We start from the raw sequence: 21209 nt of genomic DNA on the forward strand, positions 1-21209 counted from the left end.
ACAAACATTGATAGCAAGCAATAAATAAATTGGTTTTGGCACATATCCAAAGATTCCTATTAGGCTACATACAAAAATCTAACAGGATTAACTGCTAAACTACTGTGAGACTTTAAAGTTTAATAAACACTTTAAGTAGGTAGTCGAAAATAACGAGTGAATAAATTGTATTTCGCCACAATGTAATATAGGTACTTATTGAGCTAATATTAAATTGCAATATTTAGTCCTCAAAACAATTATTGAAGTGCCTGTATAGTATTTTAAGTGCCTTCTTTAATGCAAAATAAACTATTTAAGTTGTGATTTAATCAAACGTATGAAAAGAAAAATATTTTATGTGGCAGTATGCACGCATTTAACCTTTGCCAACAATGAAACGTCAGCTACGATGAGAACTGAACTGCATGCTGTCTGTCAAAACAAAAGTGAAGTTGTCAGTGAGTGAAAAAGTGAAGTGTGTGCGAGTGCAGTGATGGCTTTTTGTTCAGTGATTTCCTCTAAAATACCAATGGTGATAATTTTGGGTGCTACGGGGACCGGCAAAACTAAGCTGGGCTTGGAATTAGCTCAGAGATTCGCCACGGAGATCATCAGCGCAGATTCTATGCAGGTAAGGCAAACATAACCTTTAAGTTTTGAACTAAGATTTTAGTAACTTACAAATGTATTTGCAACATTTTAAGAGTTCAGAATTACAGTATACGTCAAGTTTTGTGTGTTATATTACCTCAACAACTTGTAACTATTACATTTTTTGTTAAATTCTGCAAAAACAAACATAACCTCTTACACGATTCTCATTGGACATAAAGTTATATTTTATATGTATATTGGATTCCATCAACTCTATTAATGTATATTGGAGTATTTTAAGTGAAAAGGAAATTTATTGGATGATAATTGGATTATTAATTCATAACAAAATCTTTATTTTAATATGCCTCATTGTTCACTTTCGTTCAAAGTGGTACACTGAAGTAATTATTATGTAAATATTATATAAAAACATTAGCCAAGTGTCTCTAATGTTTAAATCAATACCATATTGTAAAACTTAAAGTTGTTTTTCTCGATACTGTGGCTTCGGTTAAATAGTAGTGGTGTTCGGATTACTTAGTTTGTGTAAAGGCTATTTTAAGTCAGCTACTTACTTAAATTATTTACATATTTTAGAGGTGTGGACAACTCAGATAGAACTTATTTCTTTGAAGTTGGTTGATGAGTTATCCCTTGATTAAATCCAGCATATTCATTTGCCATCAGCATATCAGTCTTATACACAAAGGCTTCTGGGTTCAATCTCTGATGAAGTAAACCGTGTACAGTATGTGTGTACTTGTTTGTATATCTATGTTGTTATTACTACCATATTTGAAAGGTGGTAAAATGAGTATGGTTTGACTGGGGAGGTACCACCACACCGGTTTCTACAGTGAAATAGATCTGTATTTTGTTTTTGTGGAAGTGTGTGAAAGTCAGCTGACTTGCACATGAGGGAGTTATTTAGTCCTCAGGGGTTTTACGTGGAATCCATGTACTATAGGGAGTTGGGTACAGATATTCAACAGTAGCAGAAACCACTTGCTGTCAATTTTATAAATAAGTACATTGTTGCTATAAAGGATATTGTAATAAAATAATAATTAATGATATATTGATTTGCAAAAAGTAAAAATTTGCAAAGGTAAGGTAAAAGTAAAATTATATCACTACATTACATCTTTATCTGACCAAATTTCAATTTTGTGAGACCCTGAAGTGCACTTACATTACACATGTTAAGTTTTCATATAATATTTTATTTTGCTTTTCATTCTATATTTAAATATTTTTCTCATTTAATTTTAGGATTGAACAATCCAATAAAAGTATAAAAGAAGTGTGATTCCAATAAAAGAAGCTTGTGGCCAGTAATAATCAATTTTAAACTAGAAGAAATTTCTAATGAATTGATAATGAGTTATATTTAAACTTTAAAGGTTTATTTTAGTATAAAAGAAGATAACATATATGAAGATAGAAAGGACGAAAATTGATTTAAATAGGTATTGCTGATAGATAAAGGTGATGTTGTTATTGCTATATTAAATCATATGATTTTTTGAACTTAGGTTTTATATTTTGTGATACCTTTTAATATGGCTATACGAAAGGTATTCATATAAAGTAAATATTTGAATTGAGTTTTAATAAAATCCATATGGGAATTTTAATGTGTAAATGTTATAACGTATAAATAAACATATTTAACACATGTTAAAAAATCTATCACAATGGATGTATTTAGTTCTACTGGTGGTTGCTCGGTCTGTACCTTTGAAGAAAAGTAATAAAAGTATTGCTATTTTTTTTAGTAAAAGAGACCCTATTACGAAGCCTCAGCTGTCTCAACAACTATCTCTGCTCTAGCTCTATCACATTTGCTCTATTTCTTAAACCACAACAGGTTAGACTGATAACATAAAAATGATGAGAATAAAGGGGGTCCCCATGCAAGTGACCGGTACTAGACAGTGTTTTTTGATTTGTCTACTTAACCATAATTAGGTATTTAAAATTTCACAATGCATACTTTTGTAGCTGTTTTGATAATAAATACCCAAAATTAAAAGGTGAACAGGCCCTTATCACTTAGGGGTATGAAAAATAGACAGTAGAGGGTTCTCAGACCTACTGAAGATGCATATAAAATTTGGTGATAATCTGTAAAGCTGTTTCGGAGGAGTACGGTAACTAACATTGTGACACGAGAATTTTATATATAAGATAAATTGGAAGTCAAAATATATTTCTATTTTATCACGCCAGAAACGTGAAGTGAAATAAAAAAAAAAGATTTCATTCACTCTTAATTTTAAAATACGTCGTTAAAACGGAGCTATAGTTTCATCGAGAGGAATTCAAAGCTTGTAACAATCGCTTGGCAACAGGCATTCCGCCGCGGTGCCAATTGGGTCATGACACGTAAGGCCTTATTGTAACTACCGCATACAATCACTTCACCGGTTAATTGAAGGCATCAGATTGCTACGGTTTTACACAGGCTAAGGGTTGAATTTGGTGTCACGTGGGAGCGTTGAATTCTAGATACACCATTTTTGAGTTGAGCGTATTATAATTTTTTTGTGTCTGAAATTTTATTGGGGGTACTTGATTCAAATTCCAGATACGCACTTCTGATTTTTTAAAGCTGCTTAGTTTGCGTATTATAAATATTGTGTATCATTTGCATTAATAGTACAGGGATTTAGGAAACATCGTGAGGAAATCTGCACAACTAAGAAGTCCTAAAATTGTTTTAAAACGCGCTCATACACTTTAAATCTGCAAATCCTTATCACCAAACCCGTGGACTGTAGCTAAAACTCTATGACTTTGAAAGAAGAATTTTGCCCAGCAGTGAATCATTTATTAAAGGTTAATATTTAGCGTTAATACGAATAGGTACTAATATTAGAAGAAACTTGATACAACCCTTCGTGGTTCGGGTCCAGAGGCACCACTGCTAAACCTATTTTAGTCCAATAACTACAGCGTTAAGCGCTGCTGTGTTCTGGTTTGCAGCGTCATAAGAGAGAAACATTTTGAGGCGTTCCAACTTAGTTCTCAGAGGTAACATCGTATTTATCGCCGATCTTGGGTGGGTCAAATTCTATCTGGAGTTGAATATATGTTACTACTTTTATACGATAAAAACGGTATTTAAGTCTGACGACGCCCGTAATAGTACATACTAGTCGTGAACATCTAATACTACAGGTATTCGTGTCTATAGGTCGCTAATAATAATAATAATAACCATTTATTTCAGACAATATAAACAAAGATACAAAAGTATAATTGAATACAGAGGTCCATATCATATATACCTTACAGACTAACATACATATTAATATATACTTATAACTAAATTACGTATTTGCGGCGACGTGAGACGCGGGTCTGGTGACTGCCGGGGGTCCTCTCCGTCCACGGAATTTCCGGAACACAACTCCCTTCGGCTACAGCTCCTCCTTCAGGAAGGTCGACAATTGCTCGGTTGGGACGCGTACAACAAATGAAGTAAAGTTCACTGCGTTACGCGCCTCCAACTTCTCGACCACCAGTCGGGTATTGGTGTTGATCGCCAAGTACTCCACTACGTCAGACGGCTTCGTGTTGTAGTGAAGCCGCGAGACATACACGAGCGTTACGGGAACAGCAGGACGCAGTACATGATCCGCTCCTGTCGGTGCTGTGCCACATTGGTTACGACAATGAGGCTTCTTCCTCTTCCGCTCGACTTTAATAAAGCCATCCTTGTCTGCCACATGGTTGGACACCGCACTGCGAGGGGGTTCGATGCGGGGGTTCCCGCTTTCCCTCTCTGGCCTCGTTGTCTTAAATATAGAAGTGCAGTGATAAATGAAATGTTTCAAGTTTGAATTAATATAACACGATTAACCTTCTTGGAATTCAACCACTTGGCTTGAGGAAAGTGTGAGAATAGTACTTAAAGCTCCTCGATGGAAATGTATTTCGTAATCATTATTTGAATAACATTGTGAAATGTCTAAATCTAAGAGCTAAGACTAAGACTAAGCTAAGATTTTTTGAACCATAGAACCCTCTGTGGTTCAACTCCGGCGGCACCACCGTCACCACTATTTTGCCTAACAATAGCAGTGTTAAGCGATGTTGTGTTTTGGTTTGAAGGGTCTGATAAGTGAAAAATACTTTTCCAAAGCGTTCTAACTTAGTCCTCCGGGGTAATATATAATCCTATCTGGAGTTGTTTACAGATGTCCATGGGTGGCAGTAGCCACTTACCATCAGATAGACTGCATGCTCGCCTGCTACTCCTATGTTATAAAAAAATTAAGCTCCTTAATGGAAATGTATTTCGCAATAATTATTTGAATAACATTGTGAAATGTCTAGTGCCAAGGGCGTAGACTTCATTATGTGGTAGCCACTTATTTATCTTTTATTTTAGTTTACTGACTGATCGCATACGTAGTAGACATTTAACACGGCCGTCTGCCAGGCAAAGGGTGCCGGGTTCGATCCTCGGGTAAGAAAAAATCTAAATAATTAATTTAATTTTTCTTTTCGGTTTGTGTAATAAATGCTATGGATATGAACAAAGACAAGTACGTAAATACCCACATGTATCTTAATCAACACACGGTAGTCTACCATCATTTTGTGTTCCTTTTATAGACAATCCGGTTTCCATTTTCCAAATAGGTAGTATTAATTTGTACAACACAATAATGGACATTGACATAGAGACAGTTGAATTTTATATAAGTGATTTTACTTAAGCATCGTTAAAAAATACTAAACGCACCCTAAATAACCCTGTAGCCAATTGCATAATATTGTTTCGCCTATGTTGTGTATTGCGACGAAGGATGTATAATGCAGGTACTTTATCAAACTTATTTATTTCACCACATATTAAATTGAAAGGTATTTTACTTTTGGTATTGATGTATTAGATTTAGATTTTTTTAACAGTAACTTTAAGCCAGAACTTAAATTTTTATTTTGTTTTATAAACAAATATTTTCATTTTTCTAATTCACTGCAACCTTCTTTATATCGCAATCCTTAACACAAGTACCCTCACGACTAGGGCAGTCTTGGAGCTTACTGGACCACGCTGGTCCAACACGAGACTATATTAAGAAATACGAAAGAATAGTGAAAACTTTGAAGGTTATTTTTATTTTTCTAGCTCTTATCGGGTTTCATAAAGTAGATATTAAAACAAACAAAATAATGGATATAATTGATAATAACCGTGCTAATAATTTTATGACAATAACAGACTAAATTGCATTTTACGGGCCGTTGTGCAATAATATTGCACCATGTTATGCCCTATATTGAACTCACTGTATGTACATATAAGTATTCTATATTGTTTTGAAGTGCCTATTAAACCTCTTGGTAAATAATTACGACATATTTGGATTATATAATTTTATCAATGTATAATTATAATTGTGCTTTATCATTGTTATTAGTAGTGGGATTCCCACGCACACAGGCGCAAGTTTTACGCTCATTAATACAGAAGATATATTACGCACACGAGTAAATTTCTTTTCAGTTCATATGATGGTGGCTCCCGTCACCTATCGATATCTGTAATTAACCAAAGATAAATTTAGTTTTCTATCTGAGGTTGGCTTCAGGTGCGGTATGATACCCCTGAGGACTTAGTTGGCACTCCTCAGATAAGTATGTCTCCCATACCACACCCTTCAAAGTGAAACACAGCAGCGCTTAATATTTCTTTTTTAGGCTGAAATAGGTGTGATGGTGCCTTCGGTATCGAACCACAAGAAGGTTCTACCATGAACACATGTAGTGTGGCAACTGGTAACATCCTAACCTAGATTAGAAAATATATGAATTATTTTTTATCATGTTATAGTTATTGGTCATGTTCGGAATCGAACCTGAAAAACTAGGTGCAGATAGGTACGAAACAATAGAAATTGGATTATTTTTTCCGGAATCTGTCATTTACGCACAGTTATTCTCGTAATACGTATCCACTTTTATCTCCAAAATGGAGTAACTATCTAAAACACAGCTCGCTTAGCTGTCTGTATCTAAACGTAAGTGGATAGTGGGATTTTTGCTAAAACTTCTTCCGCGACGGCGCGCGAAAAGGGAACATCGCCGGGATAAAAGCATAGTTGGAGTTTGTTGCGAAGTTCTATGTCTGTCTCGATCTTATGTTGAGGAGTTTTATTGTTTGTTTTGTGGAATTTGAAGTAAACGAGCGTCTATCTAATGGTTAGCTTGCCGCTCATGGATATTTGTTAGCAACTCGCATAGATTAGTATAGATGTCTCAAGGCCTTGTAATTGAAGGAAGCCATTAGATGACTTAAACAGCTGACAATTCTGTCAGCCGTTTAATGGCTGTCATGGTGTAATTTGTGCGAAGAAATATCGTTTCATTCGTAAATGATCTAAAACCTACATTTTTTTAATATTTTTCAAACACGAAAATAGATGACAGGGGCAATTGTAAAAAGGGTACATTTTCTTATTAGGAGCGAGTAATCTTTACAAATCTATGGCAACTCCATATAGAATAGTAGTTCTATCTGATGCGGATCACAGATGCGTCGCTACGCCTGATACATTTCTTTTCTATATAGGAGTAGCAGACGAGAATGCAATCCACCTGATAGTAAGTGGCTACTGCCGCCCATGGACATCTGTAATCAACCCCAGATAGGATTAGATATTCCTACCTGAGGTCGGCCACAGATGCGCCGCTACCTCTGAGGACTAAGCTGGAACGCCTCGGAAAAGTATGTCTCCCTTACCACACCCTTCAAAACGAAACACAGCAGCGCCTAACACTGCTGTTATTAGGTTGAAATAGGTGTGGCGGTGGTGCCGCCGGAGTCGAAGCACAAAGGGTTCTACCACATTGTCGCCTATTTCAGTCAGCCGGTAGTCTTTCCACCAAAATGCAAGAACTGCTTCACGCTAGAAATTGATACGCCAGTTGAACCATACTGGTTCTACCACTTTAAGACTTATTTATTTTTACACGCTTTTTATTAGCTTCACCTGTATGTTTGTTTGTATGTTTGTAACCGACTTCTTTGGGCGCGATTTTGACCCACTTTAAACGGCCAGATTTCGTTCAAACTTTGTAGATTTATTTCACAATTATACTATTTACTGTTCCTTAATTGATTCCTAGATTCATTTAGATTTTCTACTTTTTAGTTAATTTTATCATAAAAGCGTGTTTTTTAGTTTTTTGAACTATATTTATTTTATTTCAAGCTATGTTTAATACCTTGATATTGATCTAATTTTATTTTAAGGTACAAGTTAAATTTAACGGTGGACTTATCTTTCGGGGTACAGTAGCCACTTACCATCAAATTGACTCTATGTTCGACTGCTACTTCGACTACGAAAAAATATCAAATTTTATTGTAACAATAGAATTTGAGTCTTACTCGATAAATTAGTAAACTTAACTGTGCAACTGGGGTCGCCCTGCCGTCTCCCACCCGAGACCTACGTTAAGGGCAGTTAAATCCCGTTTTTACGATTTCCATCCCTAAGCCGTGCACGCGCATATTCTGAACATTTTATACATTTTTAATCCGCAATTTTTTTTTGATGACTCGGAATTAGGCTTCCGGTGTTACAGTTAATTGGAGAGGTCTATGAATTTTAATTTTTATTAATTCATATCTTTTATGTCTACTAATTTTAATTGTGTCTAAAATTAGGTCTCAATTAAAAAATACTAACTTATAATATCTTAATATTCACAAAGTAACGATTCCAGTTAGTTCTATTTCTTTAGTATGTTACTTAAATAAATAGCTTTTTATATTCTTATAAATATTCCTATATTTTTTTCATAATATATTACTTACTTTTCTTAGAATCCATAGCTTTGTCGGCAGACCTACTCGTATGTACCGACTTATCTTCAAATGTCTGATAACAATGTTTCCTACAAAGAAACTGCGTCTATTTTCTATGGAAACCGCCAAACGATATTTATCATAAATATAGTATTTCCTTTATCAATCCGGAAGAGATGTCAGTATTATCTCGTTGTTCTCGTAATAAGATATGTTTATTGTTTGTTTATTGTCCCGGGTAATAGTGACCCCAATATAAATTACACGAATGATTGGCTCAGATTGTACACAGCGTTTTCCGTGTTAACTTGAGCTGTGTGTGTTCTGTAATTTTAGTAAAGTACCGTTTCGTTTTGGATTTTATTTTGTTTAATTTTTAGGGTTCCGTACCCAAGAAGTAAAAACGGAACCCTATTACTAAAACTCCGCTGTTTGTCCGTCTATAATGTATAGACTATTGATTTTTTTACAGAGAATGCATAACGGTGGCCGCAAAAACAAATACCAAGAATAAAATAAAGTTGAACATAAAAGGGGGTCCCCATACAATAACCCGGTGTTTTTAGGCATTTTCCGAGCTAATTGCTGAATTTTAATAGGAAGGCAGTGGATTTTTTTTTATAAATTAGAATTACACCACGCAGTTCATTTAATGGTAAGTGGTTCATACATATTTCTAGCGTGAAGCAGTTCTTGCATTTCATTGGAGTGTGGGTGGCGGCTTGACTTCATATGAGATGATTGGTTTTTTTTTTGATAATAATATAGGTATAACAGACGAGCAAACAGTCCACCTGATACGTGGCTATCAACCCCAGATGGAATTAGATATTCCTACCTGAGTCAGCCACCCGTGCGCCACTATCTCTGAGGTCTAAGCTGGAATACCTCGGAAAAATATCCCTTACACCACAAACCAAATATCCTACACAAACCATGAACTACCAAGAAGTCCTTGAACCATCAAGTCCATGAACTATCAAGTAGAACTACCAAGAAGTCTGCCATATTACAAAATATTCATGATCATCATCATCAACAACCCATTATTGTCCCACTGCTGGACACGGGTCTCCTCTCATAATTAGAAGGATTAGGCCATAGTCCACCGCGCTGGCCAAGTGCGTATTGGTAGACTTCACATACATTTGAGTTTTTTTTTATGAATCTCTCAGGTACGCAGGTTTCCTCACGATGTTTTCCTTCACCGTTTAGCAAGTGATAATTAATTTCTAATACGCACATAACTTTGAAAAATCAGAGGTGCGTGCCTGGGATTTGAACCTCGGACCCCTCGATCGAGAGGCCGAGTTTCTTAACCGCTAGGCTCTTACAAAATTTAAGCAGCAGGTATTTCATTACGGTGAAAATTGATTTTAGCTTATTTATTTTTATTATATTTTTAGTATCATAAATTAGAGTTGTTTTCAGATGTCCATGGGTGGCAATGACTTGGTACCTATGTTAGGTACATATAAAAGAACGAGTTTAGTAAGCTATGAGTGCCACATAGCTATAAGTGTTCTTAATTAGCAACGATTATTCATGACTCCAGAGTTCGATGAAACTAATTATAATGTCGAAGACACTGTTTTTGTGCATACTTAGTGTTTTTCCATACAAATACAGGTGGCGGGGGCGCGCCATGTTGGTTGCGTAACATTTCAATATATTGTTGTAATTAGAGATTACATAAGAGTTAAGGTGATAGAACCCTCTGTGGTTCGACTCCGGCGGCACCACCGCCACATCTATTTCTGCCTAATAACAGCAGTGTTAAGCGCTGCTGTGTTCTGCTTCGAAGGGTGAGGTAAAGGAGACATAATTTTTTGAGGCATTCCAGCTTTTTTGAGTCTTTAGGGATGGGGCGGCGCATCTGAAGCCGAGTTCAGGCAGAAATATCTAATCCTATTTGAGGTTGATTATAGATGTCCAAGGCGGCATTAGCCACTTACCATCAGGTGCACTGCATGCTCGTCTGCTACTCCTATATCATAAAAAAATGAAAGAAATATTTCAAGATTTGGTCTGGTTGAAAGACATCTGCCTTACGCGAGTGCAAGTTGCTTGTAATGTTATGTCTTTTTATTTGATCTGAGTTGAATTCTAAACTTTATGGCGTTATGATTTTCGAACAAACATGATAATGGAATGTACATACAAATAAATATATAGGTACATAAAACGAGGTCACGTATGTTTTCTGTGGTGTTTCACGATGAAATATTTTCAAGGTTCCTAGGAATGTATGTTTTTTTTCAAAAGAAGTAATGAGCTATAAGTAGCAGTCGAAGCAATGCAGAAATAAATTCGGCCACTCTTGAGACCGGGTTTCGAATCCCAAATACCAAAGGCAGTTAATCAATTACAATCTCCTTTTTACACTACTACTACCTTTCTTCACTGTTATAGCTAAGTGATAAGTAATTTCTATTATGCAAATAACTGAAAAATTTGGGGAGGGTGCCTGGGACTTGTACCTTGAACCCCCGTTTGAGGGGCAGAGTTTCGACCACTTAACTATCACTACTCATATCCGAGCACTATGCTGTCACTACCGTCAAACCTTATAATGTGTTTATTTATTAACAACCATTAATAATTACCTTATTTCTAACACAACCAAAAGAATAAAAAGTTCTTTATTCTCAGAATAAGGCTCTAAAAATCTTGGTAGCAATCCATCCGAAACTTTGTTAAATTAGGCTATTTATGGTATATATTTAAGGACAACACATTTAGTGTGGCCATGTAAATGTTCGTGGCTTTTCCAAATTTACGCCTAAGTTACAAAATTGTTCTGTTAACGTTCACGTGTTAATTTACGATCCCATACACAATTCTGTTGCTATGGGTGTTGATGGTATGATTTTTTATAAGATTGGAGAGGTAAAGCTTGCAGACCACCTGATGGTAAGTGGTCACCATAGCCGTGGATATCACGGTCACGACGAGTAGTCACAAATGCGATGGCACACTTTAGGGCTAAGATGGTCTCTTCAAAAGTATAAAAGTCTGCGACATCCACATTCTTCTACCAAAGAACTTTTTATTGATAGAAATAGTTTTGTCGGTGGTACCATCCGGATCGACTTGTAATAATTATGCTTATGGGAAAGTGATCAAGTTTTTTTTAAGTCTGAAGTTTGATTTGAAAGTGAGTAGAACTCTTTATGATTCGATTCTGAATCAAACGATACCTGCCTCTGCCTTATAGCAATCTATTTCTAGATAAAGACTATACACCGGCCTATTAATAAGTTATATTTTACGTCATAAAAATGCATCATCTTGATGCCCACAAGATATATCGATTTTACGAGTACCGGTCTCGTATGACAAAATGTCATATCAGTAAAAACGATACTAGATTATATTATGAAAGTAACCCAGAAAATTTCAATTGTTCAAAGTTTCCTGAGTTCAAACTTGATGCTCAGGGATAGCGTTTGTGACTGACCTCGGATTGAACCAATCCTACTTGGGGTAGTTAACAGATGTCTAGCCTATAGCCTATTGCCGCCTGGCAATGACTTACAATTAGGTAGACTCTATGACCCTTTGCTACACTTTCATAAAAAGGAATGTTCCTTTTAACGAAATTGAAGCAATTGTAGAATGTTCTCCAACGTTTCAAATTTCAAGCGCAAAACTGAATTTGCAAAGTATCGTATTTCGTTTGTCTAGTGTCATTGTACACACTGAACGAATGCGGTTTACACTTCCACGCCAAAAATACAGGCAGGCGTATCCGTTCAAAGTTTGTAGTCAGGCCGATTTCAAGGCTGTCGTGTCTAGTCCACATTTCGTACGTCTAATGTTACGTCGGTCGCATTGTTTCGTATTTTTTTGGGCGTTTCAAAGTATCAAATGAAATGCTAGTATCACAGTCTGATTGTGTTTTGAAATACACGGAGAGGTCGTTGACTCGTCTTTAAAGACTTTTAAAACGGATGAGGTTCTATAATTAAATATGGTTCATTAAACAAAATATCATCAAAAATGACCTACAAACATAAAACATATTTTTAGAAATTAAAAAGGTGCGCAAATGTACCCTTGAAACATTTGAATACAAATCCGAAATCAAATTACAAATAGTACATTGTTTATAGAATTCATGATGAACTTACATACTTCGGGTCAGAACCCGGACCTTGGCATGGAGACGAAAATTTATTCTGCTACGCAAATGCAAATTTCTCATTAAGTAACCAAAGTACAAAGTACTCTATAAAATATGGCGTAACATGCTTGTGTGAATAATATTTATTATGAAAATATAATGGATGCTTATATATAACTAGCTGACCCGGCAAACGTTGTGTTGCTATATAAATAAAAAAATGTTAAGAGTGAACAATCCTTATCACTTAGGGGTGTGAAAAATAGATAGTAGCCGATTCTCAGACATACTGAATATGCATATTAAATTTGGTGAACATCGGTCAAGCCGTTTCGGAGGAGTATAGTAACTAACATTGTGACACGAGAATTTTATATATAAGGTTAATGTCACCAAATGAAGATCGTCGTCAAATCATTATTGTCCCACTACTGGGCACCGGTCTCCTCTTATAATGAGAAGTGTTCAAGCCATCACATCATATCATAGCTTTATATTGTGTATGACGTCATAGTTCACCACGCCGGCCAAGTACGGATTGGTAGAGTTCACACATCTTTGAGAACTATTTTTTGAGAAAAGAATCGTTAAAGCTTGTAGTTTTCCTGTTTAAACCGTAGTCGTCGAAGTCGTCATAATTCATTTAATTACATAAGTAACGGTTAATTAAAATTATGTATAAAAAAACAATAAATAATTGGCAAAAATGCAGATATTTAGTTGGTAGTCTTGAATTTGCACACCTTAGCAACAATATTATGTTAATTGGTTTATCAATTTTCCTGATCAGTCGCCGGTTATTGCTAATGTGTGTGTAGATTTTGTGTATGTGTGTGCTCGACCAGATACATATATGTATTCTAAAACGTCCACAAAATAATGGTGTTACAATATTTAACGCCTTAACGCTTTCTACACTTAATTTATGGGGCACTAGAATTTTTGTCTGTGTCAGAGGTGACATGGACACTCGCAAAGACGATACAATATAGGCTTAGCAACAAAACCAAATATACTATTCGGATATTCGGCAGTGTTTGACATTGGACATTTATAATCAGTCCCAAAAAGAGTCGAATCCTTCTTGAGGTCGCCTACTAATACGTTGCTACTACTGAGGACTAAGTAAATGCTTTTTTTATAATGTAGGAGTAGCAGATGAGCATGCAGTCCACCGGATGATAAGTGGCTACTGCCGCCCATGCACATCTGTAATCAACCCCAGATAGGATTAGCTATTCCTACCTGAGGTCGGCCACAGATGCGCCGCTACCTCTAAGGACTAAGTTGGAAAGCCTCGGAAAAGTATGTCTTCCTTACCACACCCTACAAAACGGAACATAGCAGCGTCTAACACTGCTGTTATTAGGCAGAAATACGTGTGGCTATGGTGCCGCCGGAGTCTAACCACAAAGGGTTTTACCACCTTCAAGCCTCCTAGAAGTGTCTTTCCTTTGTTGCTGTGCTGCTTGCACTACTTCATTACATTGATATTATTTTTGCGACCAATCTGATTTTATTATATAGAAGTGCTTGTTTGCAATCAGGCAGTCAATCTGATTGTAATCAACTCCAGATAAAAGTAAATTCCTACCTGAGGTCAGCCACAGATGCATTGCGACCCTTGAGGACTAAATTGGAAAGCTTCGAATTGGTACCACACCCATCAAACTAAAACATAGCAGCGCTTAACATTGCTATTATTAGACAGGAACAGGTGATAAGGTAGTGCCACCGGAGTCATACCATGAAGGGTACACGTTACATAGCAAGTACAGTAGACACGCGGTTATTCGGCCCCTGTCTAATTCGTCACTCTTTGTAATCCGACATGGTCTATTACATATCAATTTAATTTTTTTTTACTATCTTCGCTAATGCACGATTGAACAAGTTATAACTTCTCCACTCGACGCCTATTGTTTTGATTCTGATTGCTTAGTTTGACGTTGACGTTAATTTTATAATAAAACGTAAGTTCTCTATTGTGTTGTTTAATTTACTAAATTTGACATAATTAATGAAGTACGATTTGTCGGATTACAAGGTACTCTTTCGTAAAAGAAAATCGGACTATAGGGGGTCTTAGGCAGTACTCTATAATCCGACAAATTCGATAATCCGACACCGCCCTGCAAAATGTTTGTCGGATTACCGGTCCACTGTATTCGATGCTTATGTGCATCGTTAGCGTATTGAGCGTGTACCGCACATTTTGGGCAAGTGGCCGGCAGGTCGTGTTTGCATTCCGCAGAGTTCGACGTCTCGTCCAAGGCCAGTCCCACCCCACGGCGCCTCCGATGACGAGCGCAGACTGTGCTCAGACGGACTGTGCCAGTGTTGCCAGCGTCATCTGGGTACCCCGAAATTCGGATGTTCCTACATTTGATGCCGGTACAAACTGTTGTTGATGAATAAGAAGTTTCAGATTCAGTTTCGCATCTGAATGAGAAGAAAGTGTTGGTCCTCGTTATAAAAAAATAAAGTAAAGAAGCAATAATGTTTTGGATGTGACGTAATCATTCGATGGAACAATTATCAAATTAAACTATTCGACGGACTTACTCCCGATATTAATAATTCTTCTTAACCAATTTTTGCCTATCAAAGTGTGTGACAGTATTTCACGGCAATCATTTTTAAATTTACTAAATGGGTGTTAGAATTTACTGAGCAGAACTTCACTGAAACTTAACTTAACTGAACTTCTTCACTTCAAAAAATTGTTATACTTCGTACCCGACAAAACGTCAAAATTAAAAAAAAAAATATTACATATATTCATAGATACTTTCACTGCGAAATTATTGAAATATTTTCCTATTTCCTAATTACTCTGTAAATATTTTTATAGTCCCCTAATTAAAGGGAAAAACTATAAGATGGTAACTTTATCCGCGATATCACTGAAACTACAGATTTTGGGGAAGCTGTGAGGTAATTTCAATTTACATATAGCTCAAAACTTTAAAGTTTTATTTACATACTGACCCTTTTTAACAAATTTACGTGTAAATTTAAATATACTGCAGAACTATCTGAACGCCAATCCAGCTCTCACTTGGCCGGTTTTATTTATATTGTCGGAATTGACAAAAAACAAATTGAATAAGTGAATGGATACACAATCAATTTTGAATTTGAAAGGCGTCGTTGACACTTATTGTTTCCGAGTACAATATAAAATGAAATAATAATTAAAAAACGTTTAAAAATATATCTAAAAATAAACTTAGAGTGACCTGTAAAAATGTACCATGTACCATGACAAGGTAGAAATCGAAAAAATTGATTTGACCGAAGTGAAAAAAAGTTATCCTCCATCATAATTTTGGACGAAGTCACAAGTACATGAATTATCGAAACACTTTTAAAAAACGAGATGTGTTTTAAAAATAAGCAATTTTCTGGCGGAAAGCATCGTGCATCTATGGTAAGATGCATTTAAAAAGTAATATGTACAATGTGTAAAGTAACTTTGAAGGAAAACATCATTAGAAAACATAAATATCAAGTGTTCTTAAAGTTAATAATATACTCAATGGGTAGTGTGTTGAAAAATGTATGAAATTTTCCAACTTCTACGTGTCTAGCGCGGTAGACCGTATGTAAGGCTTTCTCATTCAAATATAAGACACATGCCGAGCAGTAGAACTGATAAATGGTGATGATATCATAACTACAATCTCCAGAAAATATAAACATCGGATGGAATTCCGTTCCAATTTTGACCGGTGTGAAAAAAAAAACACAAAATTGCAATTATTTTTTTTTTTGCTAACATGTTTGTAACAGTTCAATCTTTTTGCAACCCATTGTCCAAAACTATTTGCGTACTTTGGACCTACTCATTTGCTCGTAAAAACTCGTACTTAAAGTTTTTCGGTACTCAGAATGGAGCAAAAATTATCAATACCTTTAAAAGCCATGTCGAACCTTGGCGAATTGTCTCTAAATTGACTTTGAATGACAGTAGTACCACCATGGGTGCTTTTTGTTCATCGATTGGCATTTGATATCACGTTAAGGATGAATGGAGATTGGGTATTACGTCGTCATCGTTTCGCAGAATCAACTTGTTTTCCTCAAACCAGACAATGTTCAACATTCAAATATTTTATGCAAATTATTTCGCCTTAACGATTTGTCCCACGCGTAAGGTAAACGGCGTACTGATTAAACTTAAGAGAATTCTTAGTATATATTCGTAAATACAGTTGAAAAATGTCAATCGCCGATGGTAAATACTTTCCATCATATGACCAGATACCTAGATTTACTTCCAAGAAATGGTGGGAAAGACACCATCGTCATGTATGTTTCTGCTTAGCTGCAGACTAATTAAGCACTACTATTACTACTAATACTACTACATTATATGTGGATGGGTGTGGCAAGAGAAAAGGAAGCCAATTTATTTCTGAAATAAAGCAACGATGGGACAGTCTTTCGGTCTTTCCTATATCATTTAAAGTTACTCTTCCACTGACCATCACGTGAACAGTATTCTCGTTCTCATCTTGCATTTGTTACATAATCGTAAATTCTGATCCATCTTTGGTAATATCAAATTTCATTGGCAAAGAGTTTTACATGAATAGCGTTAATTCGAAAATGTCTCGCTTGTAGATTACTACTCTGCAAAAAACTCGTTAGTCGTTAACGATGAGACGGGTATAACACACATAGATTTTGAAGTGACGCATGAAGTACTGGGTGTCAAACTGACTGATGTCATCATTCGTATTACGCCCATTTTTACTACTCGGTTCTGTGGTCATGAATCATGTATTCTATAAACAGCTGTTCAGTTTATCCATTGTGTAATTAATATTAAGTCACATCTATTGCACCGCTGGATAGCTATCTCCTCTCGTTGGAGTAGATTTTAAATTTGACCTCTTACACTAATTGAACTATGTTTGAATGTTTATTATGTGATGATGTGTTAAATAAATAAAATTCTCTCGGTAATCACAAACTCAGTATAAAAAATATTATCCCAGTTAAAGGGTTCCATCCTTTGTGGTTCGATTCTGGAGGCACCACCACCTCACCTACTTCTGCCTAATTTTGAACAGTGTTTAAGCCCTGCTGTTTTCGTTTAAATCATCTAGTACGGGAGACATACTTATTCGAGGCGATCTAACTTAGCTCCCAAGGGTAGTATTACTACTAAGGTGCATTAGCACCTTTGGTTGACTTCGGACAGCAAATAAGATCATCTCTCGTATACTATCGTTATTTGCATATCTTTTCTTTGCACAAAAACACCTTTATATGTACCGTAAAGTGTTATCTATCTTTTTATCTGTACATCCATCTATCTAACTGTCTAAAGTGGACGCGACCCAAATTTTCAGTTCAGTCACCTAACTTTTCGTGGAACTGAAAAAACCGTAGTCAGCAGCCAAAACAGAGTAAAAGGTAGACGCTAGTGACTGCTTGGTGCTAATTATATACTCACGGTTGTTCTTAGCTAGACAGGACAGGTTATTGACACCACCATAGAGTGAGTGCCAAACTTACACCTTCACTAGATGAGACAATGAACTATCAACCAGCTGTGTGGTCGAACATGATATTCACGCCTTGAAAAAATCGTGAGATAATAGTAATAATAAAATAGTTAACAGTTATACTAGTTAAAATGTGTGATAGATTATTTTTATAGTATAGGAGTAGCAGACGAGCGTGCAGTCCACCTGATGGTAAGTGGCTACTGCCGCCCATGGACATGTTTAATCAACCCCAGATAGCATTAGATATTCCTACCTGAGGTCGGCCACAGTTATTCCGCTACCCCTGAGAAGGAGGAGGAATGTATGTTTCTCTTACCACAACCTTCAAACCAAAACACAGCAGCGCTTAACATTGTTGTTATAAGGTAGAAATAGGTGTGGCGGTGGTGCCGCCGGAGTCGAATCACAAATAATACCATCGCCGGCTGTAAATATAACGCTAATGTTTCGAATGGTTTGACACCGAGGAATCAGTCCAGGAGTCCAGAGGAACGCCGTAGAGTTTTAGTTAGTAAGAATCCGACATAACTCTTCCTTGGCATTCCTTGCGCGGAAGGGGAACCATGAAGATTTGTACGCTTAAAAATATACAGATTATTGTATCCTAACAAACAGCAAACACATGTCGCAACCTGAACACACTTCACAAAATTGTCATTCGATGGCTCTGTCCGTCAATATGGCGTGGTCATTAGCCCAATTCACTGAAATACTTCTACGTAGCTCCCTCTTAACAAATGTTGTCCGAAATATTATTTTTCTGCAAAAATATTAGAACGTTATGAATTTGGTTTATATACACCTGAGTTCCCAATTATATCAGCAACTTCTGTTATTGTTTCGTGACCCTTCAGTAGGGTAGTATGAGTTTTGCGTTTTTACAAAAAATACGGTATTTGCATTTGTTTACGTATTTGCCCATACATTTCCAATCAGCGCACCTAGACGACTGTATCTGAACTGATCGGAAATGTATGGGAAATACGTATACAAATACAAAAACTGTCATTTTTGTAAAAAGGTAAAAACTCATACTAAGAGTACTGGTACTTGGTAAACGTTGTATTGAATGTCTGAAGCTAAAAACACTTTGATCACTTTCTTTTAGTTCCTAATTAGTTGGGAAATAAATGTCACTTGATGTAACGGTAAAGGAGAACATCGTAAGGAAACATACACGTCTAAGAGTCCATTTCACCAACACTGAATTTAAACTAGAGTAGCTATCCCGGTATAACTTTACTCTGTCGATTTAATCGATGGTTAACTTGAATTTCGTTTCACCACTTTAAACTACATATATCTTATTCTCGCATAGTTACTCTGTGACGTTGAACGAATAAATTGAATGAATGCGTAATATATCCAAATAAAACAGACAGTTTGATGTATACTTGCACAATAGCGCTGCATATTCTTAAATTTATTCGGATAATACTTTATTCCGACAGCTGACTTGACAGTAATCCTGGGCGCGCTTTTTGTTTTGTTGTTTTCGGAACTTGTTTTAAGTTCTTAACCGCCATAGGCGAGGAAATAAATAATCATCGTTATCACTATCAGTTTCACTACTCGGTGCGTTCAGATGACATGCCATTTTCAAGGATTTAGTCAATGATGTAAGTAGTAAGTACACCATACAATACAGTGACAGAAAAAGTGACACTACTAATCCACGAATAGCAGCTTATTCGGCCGAAATTGGCGGTATACGACTTTCCCTAGGATAAATGTGTGTGAAACATAAAATGGGCTTACTCTCGAGTAACTAACGACTTATTCCAGGAATAAGATTTATGCGACGTTGGTGAAATCGGTCCTAAGTGATAAAAATAGTTCATAAAGGTAAGTGAAGTCTACAAATTCGTTGGCCAGCGCGTTGGACCTAAACCTTTCTCACTCTAAGAGGCAACCCGTATCCAGAAGTGAACTTTTGTCGTAATGTTGATGATAATATCTTATATATAAAATTCTCGTGTCACAATGTTAGTTACCGTACTCCTCCGAAACGGCTTTACCGATTTTCACCAAATTAAATGCATATTCAGTAGGTCTGAGAATCGGCTAGTATCTATTTTTCATACCCCTAAGTGATAAGGGTTGTTCACCCTTAACATGTTTTTATTTATATGGCAACACCGTTTGCCGGGTCACCTAGTTATAAATGTAATAAATTTAAATATCATTTCATACCGTTAGAAATAATATTGAAATGAACGCTTCAGTAAAAGGCGGTCATTGTCTTCCAGTACGAATCGTATGTCGCAATTATTTTTATTGTATTCGCTTAACCTAAAACTATTGCCCTTACAATGTTAATCGTATGCATATTGAATCGTTTCATGGTTTGCGTGGTTAGCAACATTCGTTGAAAATTGTAATTAATCAGTTCTATTCAAACTATTTGCGTTCGCATCGCCTCCGACGTATTATGCTAATGTTTGTGATAGTGCCACTTGCTTCTGTTATTAATATTCTATCCATCTGTTTTTTAGATACCGAAGATAGAGATTGAAGGTGGTAGAACTCTTTATGGTTCGACTCCGGCGGAACCACCGCCACACCTATTTCTACCTAATGACAACAGTGTTAAGCGCTGCTGTGTTCTGGTTTGACGGGTGTGGCAAGGGAGACATACTTTTCTGAGGCGTTCCAACTTAGTCCTCAGGAGTAGCAGCGCATCTGTGGCCGACCTCAGGTGGGAATATCTAATCCAATCTGGGGTTTATTACAGATGTCCATGGGCGGCAGTAGCCACTTACCACCAGGTGGACTGTATACTCGTCTGCTACTCCTATATTTAAAAAAAAATACAATGTTTTGATTCTAGAAGAATAAATTACCAAATGTAAATCTTTCGTAAATAACACATTGGATAGATTAAATATTAGTAACGGGCGTTAATCGCATGCCTATTGCGGTTTTTGTAAGAAAGAATTACTTTTATTGTCAACAAGTAAATTGTTTAAAAGTTATGTATGTATGTATAAATAAGAATATTTAATATATATTTATATAAAGTTATACCTTAAGTGATAGGAGTAGTTAATCTTAAGTAATTTTAAAATGGTTTCTAAACTTGCTCGTAACAAATTTTATGAATACTGAATTGCCAGTTTGCTAAATAACCATTCATCTTTATAATATACGG

General features: G+C 36.1%; 1 protein-coding gene across 1 annotated transcript in view; it reads left to right on the plus strand.

Moving 5' to 3' along the window:
* The first annotated feature begins 414 nt into the window (after positions 1–414).
* Positions 415–21209, plus strand: part of LOC140756054 (tRNA dimethylallyltransferase) — a 301945-nt gene continuing 281150 nt past the window's right edge. Inside the window, exon 1 of the mRNA XM_073091447.1 lies at positions 415–613. Coding sequence (XP_072947548.1) covers positions 476–613 — 138 coding nt within the window. The 5' untranslated portion in view covers positions 415–475. The remainder of the gene's footprint in view (positions 614–21209) is intronic.

The sequence above is a fragment of the Epargyreus clarus genome, unplaced genomic scaffold (assembly GCF_041222505.1).
Source record: "Epargyreus clarus isolate Ecla_fem2 unplaced genomic scaffold, WU_Ecla_fem_2.2 ptg000034l, whole genome shotgun sequence".
Classification (NCBI taxonomy): Eukaryota; Metazoa; Arthropoda; class Insecta; order Lepidoptera; family Hesperiidae; genus Epargyreus; species Epargyreus clarus.